At 41.5% G+C, this 19,085-nt stretch overlaps 1 protein-coding gene across 3 annotated transcripts in view; it reads left to right on the forward strand.

The window, feature by feature from the left end:
• vps13b (vacuolar protein sorting 13 homolog B) overlaps nucleotides 1-19,085 on the forward strand; it is a 312,301-nt gene that overhangs the window by 223,872 nt on the left and 69,344 nt on the right. For all 3 annotated transcript variants that reach the window (XM_019256535.2, XM_019256534.2, XM_027286989.1), the window contains exons 35-38: nucleotides 2,538-2,879; nucleotides 3,506-3,914; nucleotides 4,099-4,236; nucleotides 10,957-11,352. In XM_019256535.2, coding sequence (XP_019112080.2) covers nucleotides 2,538-2,879; nucleotides 3,506-3,914; nucleotides 4,099-4,236; nucleotides 10,957-11,352 — 1,285 coding nt within the window. The remainder of the gene's footprint in view (nucleotides 1-2,537; nucleotides 2,880-3,505; nucleotides 3,915-4,098; nucleotides 4,237-10,956; nucleotides 11,353-19,085) is intronic.

The following is a 19,085-nucleotide window of genomic DNA, read 5'->3' on the forward strand; positions in this document are numbered from 1 at the left end:
AATACTTTTCAAATACCTCCTTACCTCAGTACGAGTTTCACCAGCTTAACACAACACACATGGAGACAGGTCCAGGCCCTTCTCTGCTTTCTCTCCCCTCCCCATTGCTTGGAAAATCTTACATTTCTACAGAAAAGAAGTGCACACATCCTGTCCTCATTAAGCCAGGGAAAGGAGAGGGTCTGGCAGGGCCGATCCTATGGAAGCCCCACACATGAGCCTGGACGAACAGAACAGAACAGAACAAGCAGGCGGGCAGGCATGCCGCGGCGTTTTATATGGCTCTTGTTCTTAGCCTTTGATGACACTGTTTAGAATAGGAAATATCTAATAAGTCAAGTATTCTGTCTAATGTGCTGCCAGTGGGTTTAGTATTTGCCTGGAGGTCTTGAAACACTATCTCCGCCACAGCAATAATATACATTTAAAATTCTCATGGAGTGGGTGGGAGGGAGTGATGTAGAGAGAAAAGAGGGGGGTAGCTGAGAGTACATTCCCTAATAGCAACCATGTGCAGGTTGCAGGAGTAGATGAGGGTGGGATAGGATGGGACATACCTTGGGTCTGTTGAAAACTCTTTCTGTATGTCTACTCTATTTTTCAGTTAATCATAATCATGTCTGTAAAGGCAGCAGTAGCTAATTGAAACCGACGTTGTACCCATTAAGATGGATGAGAAACATGGGGGAAAGACCTCAATAATGGGGTACCAATGTTGCACGTTACTGGAAACGATGATGATTACTAGGCCCAAGTCCCTTCATGATGCACCTGACAAGCCTGCAGCTATAGTGTTTAGTTAATGTGATGCAGTGGTTGAACTGAAACGGCCTTACATGTTTACATGTGCTCTCTTTGCAGGCTCTTTTTCTATATATTTAGTTGTCTTTCTGATGGTCTCAGCTCTGCTCTATGAGCGCAAAGGGATGCTTTTGTGGGGGTGGCTCTAAGCGTTTTTTTTCTCAGCATCTACAAAATATTTTCCATGCGCTTGGGAAATATTTGAAAAGTAAACGCTTCTGTTTATTCCAGCTTTTTTTACCCACACGTGTCAGTTCTATATAAACATGTCCAGTAATTTATTATTTGGTAGGTAGCATTTAGTTTTATATGTTTGTCTCGTTCCTGTCCCATGGGAGTCAGTGGCGGCTTCTTTATAGTCTTGAAGATGGCATGCTTTGGTAGCAGAATAAAGATGCCTGTTTTCATTGTCGCTTGAAACCCAGCAACCTACTCACATTGATTTATATCATCTGTCACTGAAAGCTTTTTATTGCCACAACGGCTGGAACTCTCCTGACATCCGTTAGTTGGAGCCAAGCATAAAATGTAGGCTGCTTTATACACAATACCACAGTCACTGCACGAAACAATTCGATTTGCTGGGGAGAGGCCCTTTTTTCAAAGACATTTCCAATATTGCAAGAAGTGCAAAATGATTTTAAGACCACAGAAAAAGTCCCAAAGCATGCCTTTAATGTCTCTGTGGCTATACGATGCTCTTCTTCTTTGGTTAATTTGTCCATGGTTTCAATCAAGCTAGTTATTTGGTTTTTGTCCTCTTGTAAAGTCAGGATCCAAACAAGAAACAAAAAAAAAAAAAAAAAAAAAAAAAAAAAAAAAAAAAAAAAAAAAAAAAGATGTTGTCATCCATTTTATGATCCATCTCGGCAATTCTAACACAGCATCTTGGTTTGGTTTGAGATAAAGAAGTTTGTTTTAAATTGAATTCTCATGTTCATCACATTTATCAAGCTGCTGCACGTGTTGAGGGGTGTTTGTGCAGTGTGCAGTTACGCAGGTAGCAGCTGCTGAGTGTGTGTGTGTGTGTGTGTGTGTGTGTGTGTGTGTGTGTGTGTGTGTGTGTGTGTGTGTGTGTGTGTGTGTGCGCGCTTGTCTGCATGCATGCGTGCATATGGGTATTCTCATGTATTTAGGGATGATATTGTTGGTTTTTATAGTTCATAACTGGGCACTGTACTGTATGTGTAAATGGTCATGAAGTTTGTGTTGGCTGTTATTTATTTAGACAAAACAAATTTGATAAAGCCAAATTGCATTATATAGAGTTTAGTTTTCAGTTTCTACCTTTGCAAAAGTCTCCGGGGTCATTTGGTGACTGGTTTCTGAGGGTGTATCTAATGTCATGTGATGTTCTCACTGTCAATCAGTTTTATATGAAAAAAAAAATAAATTGAAAACAGAACAGATGTGCGCCAACTGCATTAGCCAGCACTTAGAGTAGTGTGCAGTACAAATGATAGGTACAAGTTTCAAATTTTTACTAGAAACAGAAACTTTATGCTCTGATAAATGAACTCCTGCTGCTAGGTGTTGTCATTGTGTTTTCTTTTTCAATTTCCATTATAATTTTGGAAAACCACTATTTCTTCATGCTGCATAAAAAAAATCTGTTTATACGGGTAGGCAGTAAGTAAAATACATTTTTACAGTGAGGCCACTTGCAGTCACCTCCAGTTCACTTCAGTGCTCAGTAAATTTGTGTCAGCCTTACCTTTTGCTGTTTCTGTGTGCAGGTGCGTCGATATGAAAACAAGTGTGGCAGTCGAGACCCCGCAGCAGGTGTTGACTCCTCGTCTCGCCACAGCGGGACCGGGCAGGACAGCGGCTTCGGCAGCGATAGCGCTCGCATTCGCATCGTCCAAATAGAGCAGCAGAGTGGGGCCAGCCACCACTGCATCGCCAGGCCCTCCCACAAATCCACCATCACCAAAAACCTCAGCTTCATCCCTTTCGACATCTTTCTCACAGCTAGTAGGCTGTCTGTCATGACCTATGCTTGCTCCAGTCCCCCAAAGGCCCTTCCCTCATCGTCAGATACCCCCAGCACACCCGAGAAGAAGGAGCCTGGGGATAAGGTAAACAAAAAGCCTGTGACATGGAGGCTCTCTTATGAGTCAGTTCCTGGATTTGTCAGTTGCCCATGTGTGTATAATTATTCATACCACACACAATAGTGAGATGCTTCATGTATGTGAAGATTGTATTAAGTGTATAAGTACAAAGGATGAATATTACAAAGCTTTGAAATCAACATTATAATTTGAAGTTACTTTATGTGGTTGATGAAAGTCGTTCCGTACAGTACAAATTCATAACATGGGTAATGAGATCTAGGCACATACAAAAGTGAAAGACGTCTGGGAACTAGCTCAACGCCATCCCACTCAAAATAAAAACAAACAAACAGATCGTTGTCACAGACATTTATAACTGTGAAGTTTTCATTCCTGATAATAAGAATGTATGTTTGCTCACATCATTATATTGTGAACAGCCAGTTTCTCCAAACAATGATTTGATATATATGGATAGAGTCAAAAGGATCTGTATGGACTGCATGATTTTGGCGAGTTATGATGAACCAAAATTCATTAATAATCTAGCATATCACTTAATCCGTGTCTCCAATCATTGAAGGAGTGAATTTTGTGGAAAATGAGGCTTAACATATCAATAAACAGTGTGTGTGCTTCTACTTTAGATGGGAAAGAGTGCCCTTAACCAGCCAGATATCCAGTCTGAGTCTCCTCCAGCCTCAGCCTCCCCGACTCCAGACCCAGCTGCGCAGGGTTCCCTTGCTGGACTGACTGCCGAGGACATCCTCAACAGCAACACTTCCCAGTCGGCCTCCCTACTGCTGAGAGGCAGTCTGCTCTCCCTGGACGGCCTTCCAACTCCCAGCCGCTCCTCCGCTCGCCAAGCGTTGGGAGTGACTATAGTGAGGCAGCCAGGGAGACGAGGGGCTGGGGACCAGGTGCTGGAACCCCTCCTCTACCTCCAGGTGATGCAACCCTCTGCTCTGCTCAGCTGCCACCACCGCAAGCAGAGGACGGAGCTGTCTGTGTTTGACGTGGCCTTAAGAGGAGTAGCTTCTGACTACAAGTGTCTGGGTAAGAGAAATCAGAAGATCCTGTCAGAGTCAAATGTGGGACTGGGAGATGTAACTTTTTTACCAATGCATTATATCCATAAAGGAAGACTAATAGACAAGTAAATATAAAACCTTCAATGTTACACATGTTTCATGCCATTTCCTCTTTTTTTGCCTTCTTAATTCCTTCATCTTTAATCCAGACCCAGGAAAGACCTTGCCAGAAGCTCTGGACTACAATGTGTTTTGGCTGCAGACAGTAGCAGGAGAGGTGGACAATAAAACGGGCATCCCTCCCCCTCTGCTCTGTCTCCAGATCAAAGATTTCCTGAATGGACCAGGTGGGGATCATGAACACACACTGTTGAACACATGCAATTTCTGTACACACATGCTAACATGCTTGTTTACTATTTTAAAGTATCTAGTCCACATTTGATCCCATTTCTGGAGAAATGTCTACCACTGTGAAGCAGCACACACACATAGACACTGAACAAACATACTGTACTAGAGGCGAACGCAAAGGTCTACTTTTCTGCTGTGTGCACAAATGATGAGCAGTCTAAATGACGTTGTGGATGTAGGCCATTGATATCGCTTACATTACACACTTTGAACAGCAGACTAGAAGCTCATGTGGATTTCAATGTGTGTGTGTAACGTCAGGCTCCTGTGGCTTTGCCTTTCACAGGGATGTCTATTTTTAGACTGATATGATATCCATATGAGCTTTAAGCTAAGGTTGTTGACCTAAGGGTGTGGCTGACATCCTACCCAAACATAACTGCAATAAATAAAAGTGTGAGTGGGCTTTTGAATGTATGAGTGTGCACAACCTTGTTATCCCTATGAGGGTTTCATGGAGAGTGTGTGTAGGCGCAGGACATCCGTCAGAGTTCAGCTCCCTGAACCCAGCAGGCCAGATGCTGCAGATGCACGCACGCACGCACGCACGCACACACGCACACACACACACACAAACACACACACACACACACACACACAAACACACAGACACCCAACTATGTACATACTTTGACATAAAGTCTGTCTTTCTTCCACATGCATATAATGTGATCATGAACACATACTTAGCATGTATACAAAAATGAGTCCCAGAGCTGAACTGTAGGTGCTATAGATGATGGTTCGAGGAAGCTTATAGCCTTGTCGCCCCCACACGCATCTCTTCCTGCTGTCAGCGGAAAGCCCTCAGCTTCTTTGTCCACCTGGAATCACACAACACAGCACAATGCTGCTCTCTGTACACTGCAACAGTCATACAATACAGCAAACACATCACTAGTGTCCGTCTACCCCTCTGCTTATTCTAGATGACGCCAGCAGTCAAATTATAGAAGCATGACCTATGAATCATGCATCACGTTTTGAGGTTATATGGTAGGTACGACTGATGGGAGGTCACTGTATTCCAGAGAGGCTGCTGTAGTGACTAAAGACAGACTGTCCATCGACTTAAAGCATACATACTGACCTCTGGGCTCCCTTCAGAGAGGAGCAAAAAAATAAAAACAGCAGTCATTTCTGTTTCCCATGATTAAATAAATATATAAATAGATTTAGCTTCACTTGGTTTATTTATCTATTAGAAATTGCTTAATGTTCAGTGTTGATTTTACAGTTTTAATGTAATTTATTAACAGGATGTTTCACTGTTTCACTCCCTTGACAGGGTTACTACTGTTATATCTCTAAAGATAATTACATTATGCTGTGGTTACATCTGATTCTAGTGTTCAGTTGAAGCACAGATGTCGACATTGTGCAATTATAGTCAGGTGCTTCCCTTGAACTAGTAGAGAGCAGAACTATCCTTGTCTCAGTAGGATAACTTCAATCATAATCACTCACATTCATTCTCCGTACGTACGCACACATAAACAACACCCTCCCAAATGACTCAGACAGGATCCAGACTCAGTGTGAGGTTGCCCCAGGTCAGGCTCTGCTGGAAATATCTAGAATTGACCACACATTCACCCGTTCACCCACACATTCAACACACACATTTTCAACTGTGTGTTTAGATGATTCTCTGGTGGAGATAATTTTCCTCTTCAGGGACGGGGGAGCAAAGGAAGAAGTTACATAGAGCAGGAGAGTCAGTGCTGTGATGCTTTGATGAATTCCTGTTGTTTAGACAGGAACAAACAGGAATCATTTTGGAGTCTGAAAGGTTTATCATTCTAAACCTAAGCACCAGCATCATGTGTAAAAAGGTTCAGAGAGTTCTTTACCTGGTGAGACATATTGTGATGCTTCAGTTGAGTTTAATTGTTTGAATTCAGCTAATTTGAATATGAATCAAAAAGGACTGTACGGAAAAATAAAGGAGGGATCAGTCATAGATCGATGACAGGATCAGGAAGAAAAAGTGCATCCAGCATTTTATTTATCCATCCTCTGGTGTTTTTACAGATGGTTTATTTGCATGTGCAAGTCTTTATAACTCTCTGTCTCTATGTGTGTGTGTCCTGTGATGTCTATGTATCATGTCTGGCGGCTCTACTTTGATTCAACAATGTTTCACATTTGATTTATTTCAACGAGGCGCAAACGGAGAGCAGACCGCCATGAGGCCACGTCTTGCTGTGTGTTTACAGCAATATGCTCGCAATTTCAGCAGCATTTATTCTGCAAGACCAATCAAAGCTGCCCTCCCAAGGATGCCGAGTGGGAAACACTTGTAACATGTGTACTGTAAACTGGATGGTGTTTCAGCACTGACCCTCACTCAGCAGCCGCTCATCACACACACATACACATACATGTAAACACTACTAATGCACACGGGAAGCCACATTTTTCAGAACCAAGAGGGTTCAAGGCTTGACCAACAAACACGTACACGAAAAAAGCTGGGGTGTTTTTTTTTTTCAACATGAGCAAGGGTTCAGTGATTGACCAGCCAACACACAAACACACACTTTCCATCCCTCCCACTCTCGTCTTTCCCGCTCAGTTCCAGTCTTTGAGAGGGTCAGTGAGTGAGTCCAGAGATGTAACTGCTACCACTTGGAGAAGAGAGAAGCAACAGGTGATAGATTAGCTAGAACAAATTGGAACCATTACTCTCCCATGTCCCTGGTTCCCGTCAAGCTATGGGTTCGTAGAGATGTTGTCAGTTACTGTATACAAGCCTGTGCCCCTCCGAACCCTCCAGAACCACTCTAATTCAAATCAGATGGCATATGAGGCGCATGTCACTGGCCTTACTTGGTATGAGGTGTTTTTTTTGGGGGGGGGTTTTTTGTGACACTGGGATTCTACAGATACCCCATAAAAAAATGATTGGCCCTTACAAACGCAGACATACACACATATCCTTCACATACAGACCCTGTGTAATTGGACACATTGCCACCTGCGTCTGCCACAGGCTTTCTGCTGTCAAGAGTCAAACGTAAAAGTCAGCTCGAGAAATCAAAGGTTGAGTCGGAATGAAAACAATGTTCTTGGTGGTTGCACACACACATACACCAAACACCAGGTTCAAAGTGGGGACGGCGTCATGCTTGACCTCGCCAAAAAGGCACAGCAACCTGGGTAATAAGCATATTTGATCTCCTCCACCACTTTGCAGAGATATATACGTGTGTGTATGTGCCTCTGTCAGACCTTGATCTCCCACTTTCTCCAGCGCTAATAGAGCCTGACACCTGAGAAGGGCCAGTCTATGATTCCCCCCAGCCTGTTCACATTAAGTCCTGTTCTTTAAAGGTATGCGAACACCAACGTCACCTCTCAACCTCTAGGCTTGATGCTTGCTCCTTGCACAGGCCTTCCGCTGACAGTCTCCAGCTTAAAATAGCTGTTAGTCTTACAGCTGAAGTCAAGGTGTTCCCAATAAAACATTCAGATGTGTGAGAATGCCACTGCTGGAGAAGTCCTCTTTTGACACCCCCTGCTTGGCGATGAAAGCACCACCATTTTTCTTTCAATAATTAATATTTCCTCCTGTTTAAAAAAATATCTGCAGTCTTTTTTTGCCCTCCTAAAGCATAACAATCATTTGGAAGCAGTGATTAATCAGACTGCCATTTGTACCTCTGGGTATTCTCCGTTCTTCACTTTGCAGTGTTGAAGAGATGGAACACTGTATTTGGTTGAGAGAAGTCTCTGTCATAGTGCCGCGTTACATCTTCATCCATAAATATAGGTTTTGCAGCTTATTCTGTAAAACTTATAAGTCTGTCATGGCTTGTAAATAGCTTATACTTTATTTTTTTATTTTTCTGTTGTGAGGTTTTAGTTTTCTCGTTTTATGCCTTCTTTGCCTCGAATAGTGAAACCACATGGAACATCATTGTAAAGGCTTGCACACACTCCCACATCAGCTCCAGAGAAACACTCAAACGTTGAGAAATGACACGGATGTACTTGACTTGAAGCCATATAATGCTGTGATGTGATTTTATTAGAATTCTTCAAAAGATTCATCTTTTGACATTGCGCCACTTCAATAAAAACGTGCTCCGTCGGTTACCAAATAAAGCTGGAGGGAAACTGTACAGATGCTGTGTTCCCCTTCAATTCCAGGGTCCTCCATGGAGCGTTCTCTCCGAGTTTCCACAATTTAAATTCCAGAAACACACTACCCTGCTGTCCCTTTGATAGGTTTTCTGTCAGTCTGTCGATTCCATAAGGAGTCCATAAATCTACAAGTGATGAAGTGTGTCAGTCTGTTGAACTGCAGTATCTTACATGTCTCAAGTTATTTAATGGGATGGATTACGATTGAACTAATAAATGAGCTGCAGACTGTACTTTCTTACATTCTTTTTTTCCTTTTATCTATCATTATATTACTGTAACTATTGTTAGTAAAAATGGTTTTGGCCAACAAACATAAATCATTTTGAAGAAAATTATAATATCTTCATTTGCACGATGTGTAGTTAACAAGAAGTTGCAGGGGATATCATTGCTGCATCATTATCTGACTTATAAAAGCAATTTGTTGCATGAATGCTAAAAACTGTATGTGGTAGCTCAGTTCAGAGGAAGAGATGACTGCTGCAAAGTTCAAGATAAGATAATATGTGAAACAACTATATGCTACATGATTTATATATTTGAATCTGAACCCATTCATAAATATGTTATTTGAAATTGTAGAAAAGATGTGGTGAGGATGATTCCAGGCCACCACAAGTATGCTGTACATCAGACGTTATACTTTACTCATTTCATTATTGTCCCAGATAAGGTAAGAGTTACATGTAGGTTAAGTATTAAAACCTTGGGGGTACAGCAAGCCATACCCATGGCATTGCTCACTCAGGCCAGATGAGTTTCTGATTAAACAGGTGAAACATTTCTTACCATCACACCAGAACTGGCGGGGTGTTGAAGGTATGATGGGTCTTTCAAGGCGCGGGAAGAGAGGGACCTCGGGAGGGAGGACAATCGATAATGAAGAACAGGTCTCCCTGTGCGGAGAGCCAGGCAAGGCCCCGGCACTGGCCCTGACTGGGTGATCAGAGACAGCTTTATGTGATTACAGTGGGGGGAGGGTTTGATTAGATTGAGTAGTTTAGGGAGAGTAAAAGATAGAAAGAACTGAAAAAGAAGCAGAAGGATGGGCTGCATAATAACAGAGGGAGTAAATGAAAGGGTGAAAGAAGAGAGGAGAGGAGCTAAGGGAGCATGGATGAACAGCTGCATACGGGCTATTTATTCCACCACTGGAAAGTTTCCTGGTGATAAGTCAAGTGGAAATGATAAGCTACATTGCACAGCAAATTCCACCTATCTTTCCTCCAATTCCTCTCTCAGCCATCCTTCCATTTGACCATGTGCCTCACTTTCACTGGATTAAATGAGAAAGAATGTGTGTGTGTGTGCGTGCGCGTGCGTTCGCTCGCTCGCCTGCCTCTCTTGGCAGCACTCTTTGCTCATGTCATCCAGTGCTCCTACCTGGGAAGGAGACAGACGGGAGGCCTAAAACCCTTAAAAACCCTCCGAACACTGGTGCCTTGATGAGACCATGAAAAACAGCTGCGCTTGTTTTCGGCTGCTTCCCTCTCCCATCATCATGACCAAGTGGAAAAATGGGATAATGGAAGTGGTGTAAAACGGCATTGAGTTAATTCATGTGTCTCTGTAAATTCCAGTCAAGTGTTTGAAGGCTGCAGTGCACCGGAGAGTGAGAGAGAGGCAGAACAGGAGAGCGAGGAGTCTTGGATTTATGTGGCTGGCATGAAGAAAAGATTCTCTTCTGTTATACGGCAGTGTCACGTCAGGATGTTACTGTGGGACAGCCAGTAATTGTGTGTGTGTGCATACATGTGCATATAAGACAAGGAGAAAAAGATTAAGACTGGACCAAGCTGTTCTTTAACAGGTCCTTGCATGCAAAGCTGAGTGATTAGAAGAAGAGAAAAGAATTCAAAGTTTGATTTATGAGACATGGTGCCATGCAGTATTCCATGAGTTAGATAGCAGCAGATATTGCTCAGTGAGACACTATGGAAATCTGCCTTTTCTTAAAATGGATTGTGTCCAGTTTATGTGGGTTTCCAAATGTCAAGAGTGTGTTTTAAAGAGCAACAGTGAATTTATTCAATTAGTGTGCTGGGTTTAACATAGTTTAAGAGGGACTGTTTTAGTGCTGCAGAAGACTAAACAGTCTGTCACTGGATTGCTAATCATAAAAAAAAAGAATATTAAATAAATAATTTCCCACTCACAAATACAGATGGAACATACGCAGCACTCCAGAAAGACCCAGGGAGAGTATTTGCACTACTACCCAGTGTACTTTTGTCATGAGGTAGCTTTGTTTTTTTTCCAAACAATAAAGTCATGTTTTTATTGCGTGCCCAAAAGCATTGCTCTTTCCACTTCCTGCCCTGTTTGCTTTTTCACTCAGCACTTCATAAATATAGGTCAGAGATACTCCCCGATGTTAATAGAGACTGCTTTGACACCATAGAGGGAGTTATCAGTTTTAAAATCATTTTATTTTGTCTCTTGTCTTCACTGTCTCTCATCTTTTTCTTTCCTTCATTTTCTTTCTTTCTCTCTCTCCACAGCTGAGCTGAATGTAGAGCTGTCACGCCCACTGAAAGTCAACCCTACACTGGCAAAGCTGGAGCAGGTCAAAGCCTACCTGAAGAAGGTGCTACCAGACCACACGTGGGATACCTCCAGTAAACCACCATCTGCGTCCTCCACCCCTCATTCCTCCCCAACGAAAACTCTTTCCAGGGCATGTCTTTCTCATTCAGAACCACACCATCAGGCCTCTGCCCTGTGTAAAGCCAGTAGTGTCAGGGCCCTGGCTCTCACCTTCCACAAGGTTTCTCTCCACACTGCCCAAATTGTAGTGGTCATGGAAACAGAGGCCCATCCAGCGAAGCCTAGTGTGACAGTAACTGTGTCAGCCATGACGGGAAATCTGAACATCAAGTCGGGGCCTAGGATAGAAGGTGAGTAAAAGTAGAAAAGGAAGCCACTGTTTCATAAGATCTCTATAGCTAACTCTTGGTTGTATCGTCTCTGATGATTTAGACTCAAGTCGAAATAATTTCCTTTTTTCTGTTCTCCCACCCCCTGCTGATATCTCTCTTAATAGCCTAATAGCTTAATAGCCCAAAGTAACAAGGGTCTGGACTTTAAATGAGTCATTGTTACTTTTTTTTTTCATGTGAAAAGTAAAAAACATCAAACCAGTGATGTGATCCGTCTTCCTCTGCCGTATTTCAAGATATTGCCACTTGTTTAAAGGAAATTCCTGAAACAGGTGGAGCTGCATTGGAAACAACTGTCATGACTTCACCCCATTTGGCAGATTTTATCATCTTTTAAAGAAACCACAAGTTTAAGACTCAGTAATACACTACTCTACATGTACATGCTTTTTTTTGTGGTATGTCATTTGTGTAGTACCCAAGTTAACCATGTCAGCCAACAGGAACCAATCCAGGTCCTTTGAAAATAAAGTACAGTTACACAGAGCCCCAAATATCCAGTACAAAAATGTAGTTAAGAACAAATTGTTCTGTTTCATGTCATTATGTAACTAAACAAATATTGATGTGGAAAAACTCCAAAGAGCTATACTCAGTGGCCCCACACTTAACATTTGTTATTCATTCAGATTAAAATGTAACTGACATGTTGTAACAAGTTACCCTCAGGAATGTGTTAAATTAAACAGAAGGTTAAAGAAAATAAGTATAATTCCATTCTAATATTGTAGTGATTAGTATCTCACTCCGTAGCACTTAGTCAAACTTTCCACTTTCCATCCTTGTTTATTGAAAAATATGTGATGTCTCTGCCTTTTTGGAAGATCTGACACTCTGTCATTCACTCAAGTTGGGAAACTTTGGGAACCAAATACCACTATTGCTTTCAGTATAACTTGAGATATTGCTGGGTTTTGTTGGGGTTTTTTTACACTCTCATCTGCCAAAAAAGTTTTGTCAGTAAACTGTAAAGTGAGATGTTTGTGTTAGTCTTGGATCTAAACTTGTTGTGAGACTGTGTATATTTGATTGCATGGGTACGTGTGTATTCGGGCCTGAGAGAGAAGGACATTTTCATGAGTTTATGTACGAGTGTGTGTGAGAGCGAGATGTTTGTTTTCGTGTTAGAACCAAACCCTGCCTTCATCAACACTGACTATTATCCAGGAGGCATCACAGTGTTTCCATTATGACAATCAGAACTGCTAATGCTAATGTAAATTAAAAAGCTTCCAACTTCTCTGTGTCGTTGGGTGTGAGCCGACACGCTGTAACAGATGATCTGGGATTTTTGGTTTGTTTTTCAATTTTTGCTGTTTTTTTGGCACGTCTTCCAAATTGGACAGAAAATGGAAACAGAAGGATAAAAAAGAGCGAGGGAGTGACATGCCACATGTAGTAGATAACAAGGAACAAACTGACTGGTTTGTACCTCCGTACCGCCGAGCAACACATCCCCTGTTGACTGAGGTTGCAGAGGGACAAGGACAGAACTGGAACTGAGCTCCTTAAGTGCCTGCATATGTTTGACAGATGTTGTTATATTGGGTTACTTCAGATAAAATGATTGTCGAAAATGTTAATTAAAACCTCAAACAATTTGCACTTTGTTTACTCAAATCTGCATAACTGCACAGTGACACAATACTCAGCGCTGCTGCCCTGCTCTGATTTTCACCAGCTTTTCAGCTTTCATCCATCTTTGATGTGTTGACTTCGATAAACACAGTTGAAACTGCGTGTGCAGTGCAATGGAAAACGAAATGGAGTTTAGAGACAATTGAACTAATATGAAAGCTAATCCCCTCCCACTCACTTTGCCTTCAAATGACTCTATTTATAGTGATTGCTCTTCCTTTGCACATAGTCATCCTTACAAAAGGGATTTGTTAATAGTTTTTCTTTGATTTGTTTACAGTAAACACAGGAAATAGAGAGTTAGTGTGCAGTTAACTGTTTTTTTCATGGATATAGTTTTCTCCACAATTACCAGCACCTTTGAAACAGAGCCACGATTGCTCTCAAGACATTACAGTTTGACTGGACGCAAATAAAATTTTTTTTTTTTTTTTAAATGTTGGGATCAGGACCACTGGTGTTTATTGACATCCATTGGATCATTCATCTCTAGTTTGGTGCCAAACTCTTTGAAATACTCTTTGTTGTTACGGCCCAAAAACAACATAACAGCATGTATGTCTGTTCTGTACAAGACATTATAATAACTGCCATAAAACTAATGCTGTCATCATGTGCAGCAAAAGTTTCTTTCAGCTCCTCATGGATCATATTTGAGTTCTCTCTGAAATACCTGAGAGGTTTAAGATCCACTATGTAGATCTCATTATGGGTCCTGATATTTCATCTCTTTGCCTCGTCTGTGAGAGCATGTTGAAACCTCATGTGGAGTAACACCTGTAAATGTTGCCAGCCGAAGATTGCAAAGTTTACATGCCCAAATGCCCAAAATGGGAGGGTAAAACTTTTCTAAGCAAATATCCTGCTGAATAGCATGTTTGTCTCACTCACTTGTTCTCTTTTTTTTTCCTCTTTCTCGCTCGATAACTTTAGAACTTATAGATCTTTGTCACAACACACACTGCTGTTCTCCCTGCGGGCTTCTTCACATAGTGTTTCCAGATTTGTTGCCATCGAAAGGAGACAAACTGTCTCCAATTACGCTGACTGATCGCTAGTGACAATAGATGTATCTGCTGACTTTTAGCCTTAGCTGCACCGCCTCCATCACTCAGCGCTCCGGCCTCTCCACTCCACTCCGTAGTTCAGAAAACGGATACCTTGGAATTTTACGAAGATAAAGGTTAGGATTCCCATTCTGTTAGGTTGAGCGTTTGAGCTGCCACAATAAGTCAAAGGGAATGACCCCCCTGGGAGAGGCTGTACATGAGAGATGTAAGACAGGAGAATGTAGTATTACTACCGCTACAGTATGTACCACTACTGTTGCTGCTCTTGTTGCTCTGCTGGGTCCTCAGTGTCAGGCTGAGATTGATGGACCACATCCTGAGCAGATCTCAGAATGATGCCAGTGTGCAAGGAGAAACAGAAGAGGGAGGAAGAGGGAAGGGAGGAGTTGTGAAAGAAGGGAAGCAGAAGGGTGATGGAGATAGAGAAGTAGAGGGAGAGAAAAAAGGTGGAGAATGATGCAGGCCACTTGTCAATTTTTTGAGGGAACAAAAGCCAACTGCAGGGCCAACAAGGCCATCAAATAGAACAATTTGATGAAGTCCACAGAAATAATAAAACATTAACACTGGTTAAGAATGATTTAATTTTATTTAAATCTTTCTTAATTTAGTAACGCTAAATACTAAATTATTAATAATCATAGCCATTCATGTATAATAATGAGTTTTTGTGTGTCCCGCCCCATCCAGGCTGTGATTGGCTGGTTCACGAAAAGTGAAAGAGATGACCGCATCGCAGCTGAACACAAATGTTTCAACAAAAAGCACTCGATATAGCTAAATAGCCAGCCAGCCAAACCCAGGCTGTGCTTATCTTATCACAATTATCTATTTTATGGCTTTAGCCTCAAAATCTTGACAGTTTATGTCGTATTGAGGATCTTGAGGAGGATGTGGGCTGTTGCATAATCAAAATGGGCTGACAGCACATCTCTCTCTCGCTCTTGTTTTTGTATCATGGGCTGCTCAAGTGGCCCACAGAGGGACCCAGGGCTCCCCATGGCCAGTCCAACATGGTCACATCTTTGTGGCATTGGCGCATCAGAATGAGCCTCACGGTTGGCCTGATGCCAGATTTGTGTCAAAATATTATCATAGCATAGCATTTTCCAGCAGTTCATACCAGGTTTGAAGCTGATCACTGATTTTGTGCATAGCCTTTCACTTGGCGTTACCCAATAAGAATTCTCAACAAAATATACTGATATCTAAAATCCATATTGACGATGAAGATGAAGATATTAGCAAGTTGTGGCAAAAATATATGATTAATAATCAGCTGTAATTTCCATGATGATCTGCAGGACGCTGGATGTCATAGTTAGACAACGTTTTTACTGTGTTTTAAAAACAGTTCCACAGTCAACAACACAGAACAGGTTTCATGATTGAAGTTTTTATATCACTTTCTTTTTTCTGGGATGACATTACCTCCTTTCCTTTCATAAAGGATGGTCTGGTGTATCCTATCGTAAATGAGATAAAGCATTGAAGCTCCTTTCTTTAATACCTCACTCAGTTAGGAACCTCCCGAAGCAAAATTGACTAGTCGACCGCACCCATGGTTAGACAAAAAGAAAAATACAATTTGCAAAAAGTTGGGTCAGAAGTAGAGGTAGAGAAAGAAAGGAGATATAAAACAGAACAGAAGTTGGAAGACAGAAGACAGCCGGATTACTGTGTGAGCAGTAACAGGGGTCTCTTCAGTATATGCCATTCACCCCACCCCACGTTGTCTTCATCAGCGTACATCCATAGCAGCAATGGGGTGAAGACCCTGTCAGCCTCCCCCCTCATCCGTAGAACATCTGGGGCTCTGTACCTGGTCACGGCACCCAACCCCCCCCCCTCTCTCTGCCAGGGGACAAGATGGAGAGAGGGGGGATTAGGTTGACAGTGAGGTGTGTTACCAGATCCTGTGTTAATGAAAAGCAAGTGGAAGCCCTGCATTCCTCCCTCCGTCCATGGCTCACCACTCCCCAAGGTAGGGGGGCATTTATAGTTCAATGAAAGAAAGGAGGGAGGTGGGCAAGAGAGAGAGAACATATGTCTTAAGGTCCATGAAACAAGACCCTCCCTAATCTCTCAGCTCTCCGTCAGACTGCCCATAGAGTGCCCCCGATTTCCTAAGAACACACACACATACGCATCGACAGACCCTGTTACTAGTGCACACTTTTTCATATGCATATAATAACATACACACACAAAGCTTTCTCCTCTGTCCTTTGCCTCCATGGACCCCCTGCTTCTTCACAGTGATTTACTCAGGCACACTTGTAAAGGAAAACTTCTGTTCGTGGAAGAAAGTGAAAGCTACCCATTTTTTATTTATGTCTCTTCATTTTTATTTTTAATGTTGAGTTGTATTCTGTTTCTCTGGCCAATCTTTGACTTACGATCCTGTCAGTTTGTTTACTCTGCTGAAAGGAAGCCACTTTTTTTCATTTATCATATTATTTCTGTTTCGATAGTCGTGAAGAAGCAGAGCTAAGCGAAGCCAAACTCTAAAAGAGATTTATATTTGGAAATACACTCTGCTGTGATTTGGCATGTTAACCCATCACATAAATTGTTTTCAATGCATTAATAATAGAAATATATCACAGAGAAGTCACGGGGGGAAAAAATGCTGTCTACCAAGGTATTTGTTGACACATATGGCTGCTGCTGGTCAAGATGAAGATGTACAGGTGTAGCATTTAGTTGGTCAGAGACATGAAGTGTAAGAGCACTGAAATATGGTTGTAGCTGAATATCAGCGACATCATGATTAATAGATCTTTTTCAAACAGGAGTCAAAAGTTAAAAGCTGATATTTATTTTGTTATTTTATTTTCTATGCTGTGTCCAACTATCATTCCAAAACCTAAACATATTTAATATACTATCACATAAACCAAGAAGAACATCAAAGCCTTACAATGTAGAGCATGTGTGGCATTTTTGCTTGAAAAATGTTTTTTACAAATAATTCATTTTTCCATTTTTTCAATTAGTCCACTAATCGATTAATGTACTTTTATTTTTTTTAGCTCTAGTACATATATTATATATTAGCTTTACTATGAGCTTTACTTTCCAGCACTTGCTTGCCCACTCTCAACAGGAACTGAACAAACTGCTGCTTTTGGCAAGTTATCTACCATGTGTAGATCTAGCAGTAATCCATTCAGTATGTAGTATGTAAGTATGTAATCTCATCAGATTAGTTTCAATGGAATATTTGTGCAAAATTCTAATTGTCTTTGTCTAATTACCAGTATGTTTAATGTTTAAATCTTGATACAACTGGAGCTGAAGGTCAACATAAATTGAGACCTGAACCCACCTCATACCCACATCTTTAAGACCCAATCCAATTGGGTTCAGCTCTTGGTATCAAATTTTAGATCTAAAGCAAAATATGTTATCGCTACTTTCTTACACCTAAAATATTGAATTCTAAGACTACAAAAATGCAAGTGGCTGATAAAAAGTACGATAACATTACACAAATTGCAGCTAGAAACATCTGCCTCAACTGTTTGTCCATATCATCCTCAGCTTCAAGGACAATCACAGGTATTTTTATAGTGTAAAGTTCTACAGTATAAGCTGTTTCTTTATCTTTTCCTGAGGGGCACTACTGTACAGCATATTACACAGACACAAGTACATACCGTACAGACAGACCACTCGAGCAGCCAGACAGAGAGAGAGAGCAATTTCTTATTAAATTACATTTGAAAATAACCAAAACCGAACCAGCCTGAAGCTGTATGAAATGAGATGGCCCACATTTGACCCAAAACCCGATAATTTGTCAGGATCCATCAGGCTTAGGTTCAGTAACTAAACGGCACACTGTGCAAATATGATCTCTCTACTTGCCGCATTATATGCATACATGTCTTCCTATAAAGAGATCACTTTTGGAACTAAATATAAAGAAATTAACACATATCTGCCATTTGCTTACACGTCACAACTGTCATTAAAGCCATATGCAACTCATCAACACTCATCATTGAATGTGTAACGGCTTGGATGACGCACAGCTCCCTGCGTTGTGCCATTTTGGCCGTCAGTGTCCCCTGCTACGAAACCAGTTTCCTCTAGTGTCCTATAGTGGTCTTGTGGTGAGTGAATAGTGTATTTCTGTGGTGAGTGACAGTATATTACTTCTATTACTCTTACCATCCCAGACAGTCTTCGGGGGCCTATGCTAGTTAGGTAATGACTCCTTTAGGTTTCCTCTAATTGATACCAGTACGTCCCGGGGTATAAATCAGCCAGGCAGTGGTCAGATAACGGCTGCCAGGGAGAAACCGACCCAGTAAATCAACGTCTCCGATCTTATCTAATCTTACCCAAGCCTTTGCCAGAAATGTATTTCACTTTAGGAAGATTTCCATCCACCCAATTCTCCACCACCCACTTTGTTCCTTGAGTGTCACAGATTGTACATTAGCCTCCAGAGGATGTGCCTGTGTGCAATGTTTTACTGGCAGCTCTTTGAGATAAGTGCAGGTGTAGATTTGTGTGTGCAGGTCTGTGTGTGAGCCAAGTTCATTCTGATTTATCATTCACAGCATTTCAACAGTGGTTCCATTATTTTAGCTCACTTACTCACACATAGACCAAACTTCCTTGATTACACTAATCCCCTCTAACTGATTAAATAGAAGCCATGCAAATGTGTGTTTAATGTGCATGTTTTTTTGTTGTTTTTTTAGATTTTGCTATTTTATAAAAATATTTGGACGTGCATGTTTCTTTCCTATCAGTGTTTTTTGTGTTTGGTGAAGCTGCTCCAAGTTGACAACATACCAGCCTCTAGTTGGTGCTGCTGGTTATGAGCAGACTGCTCTGCTTTTACTGTGGAGTATGTGGCTGTTTTAAATGATGTCTAAAGGTTGGTACTGAGGGGTGGGCAAATGTCAGAGATGCCAAAGGAAAACACTGATGTTCCTTCAAGGTATGGCTCTGTATTTGTAGTCA

Source organism: Larimichthys crocea, chromosome XIII (genome assembly GCF_000972845.2).
Source record: "Larimichthys crocea isolate SSNF chromosome XIII, L_crocea_2.0, whole genome shotgun sequence".
Taxonomy (NCBI): Eukaryota; Metazoa; Chordata; class Actinopteri; family Sciaenidae; genus Larimichthys; species Larimichthys crocea.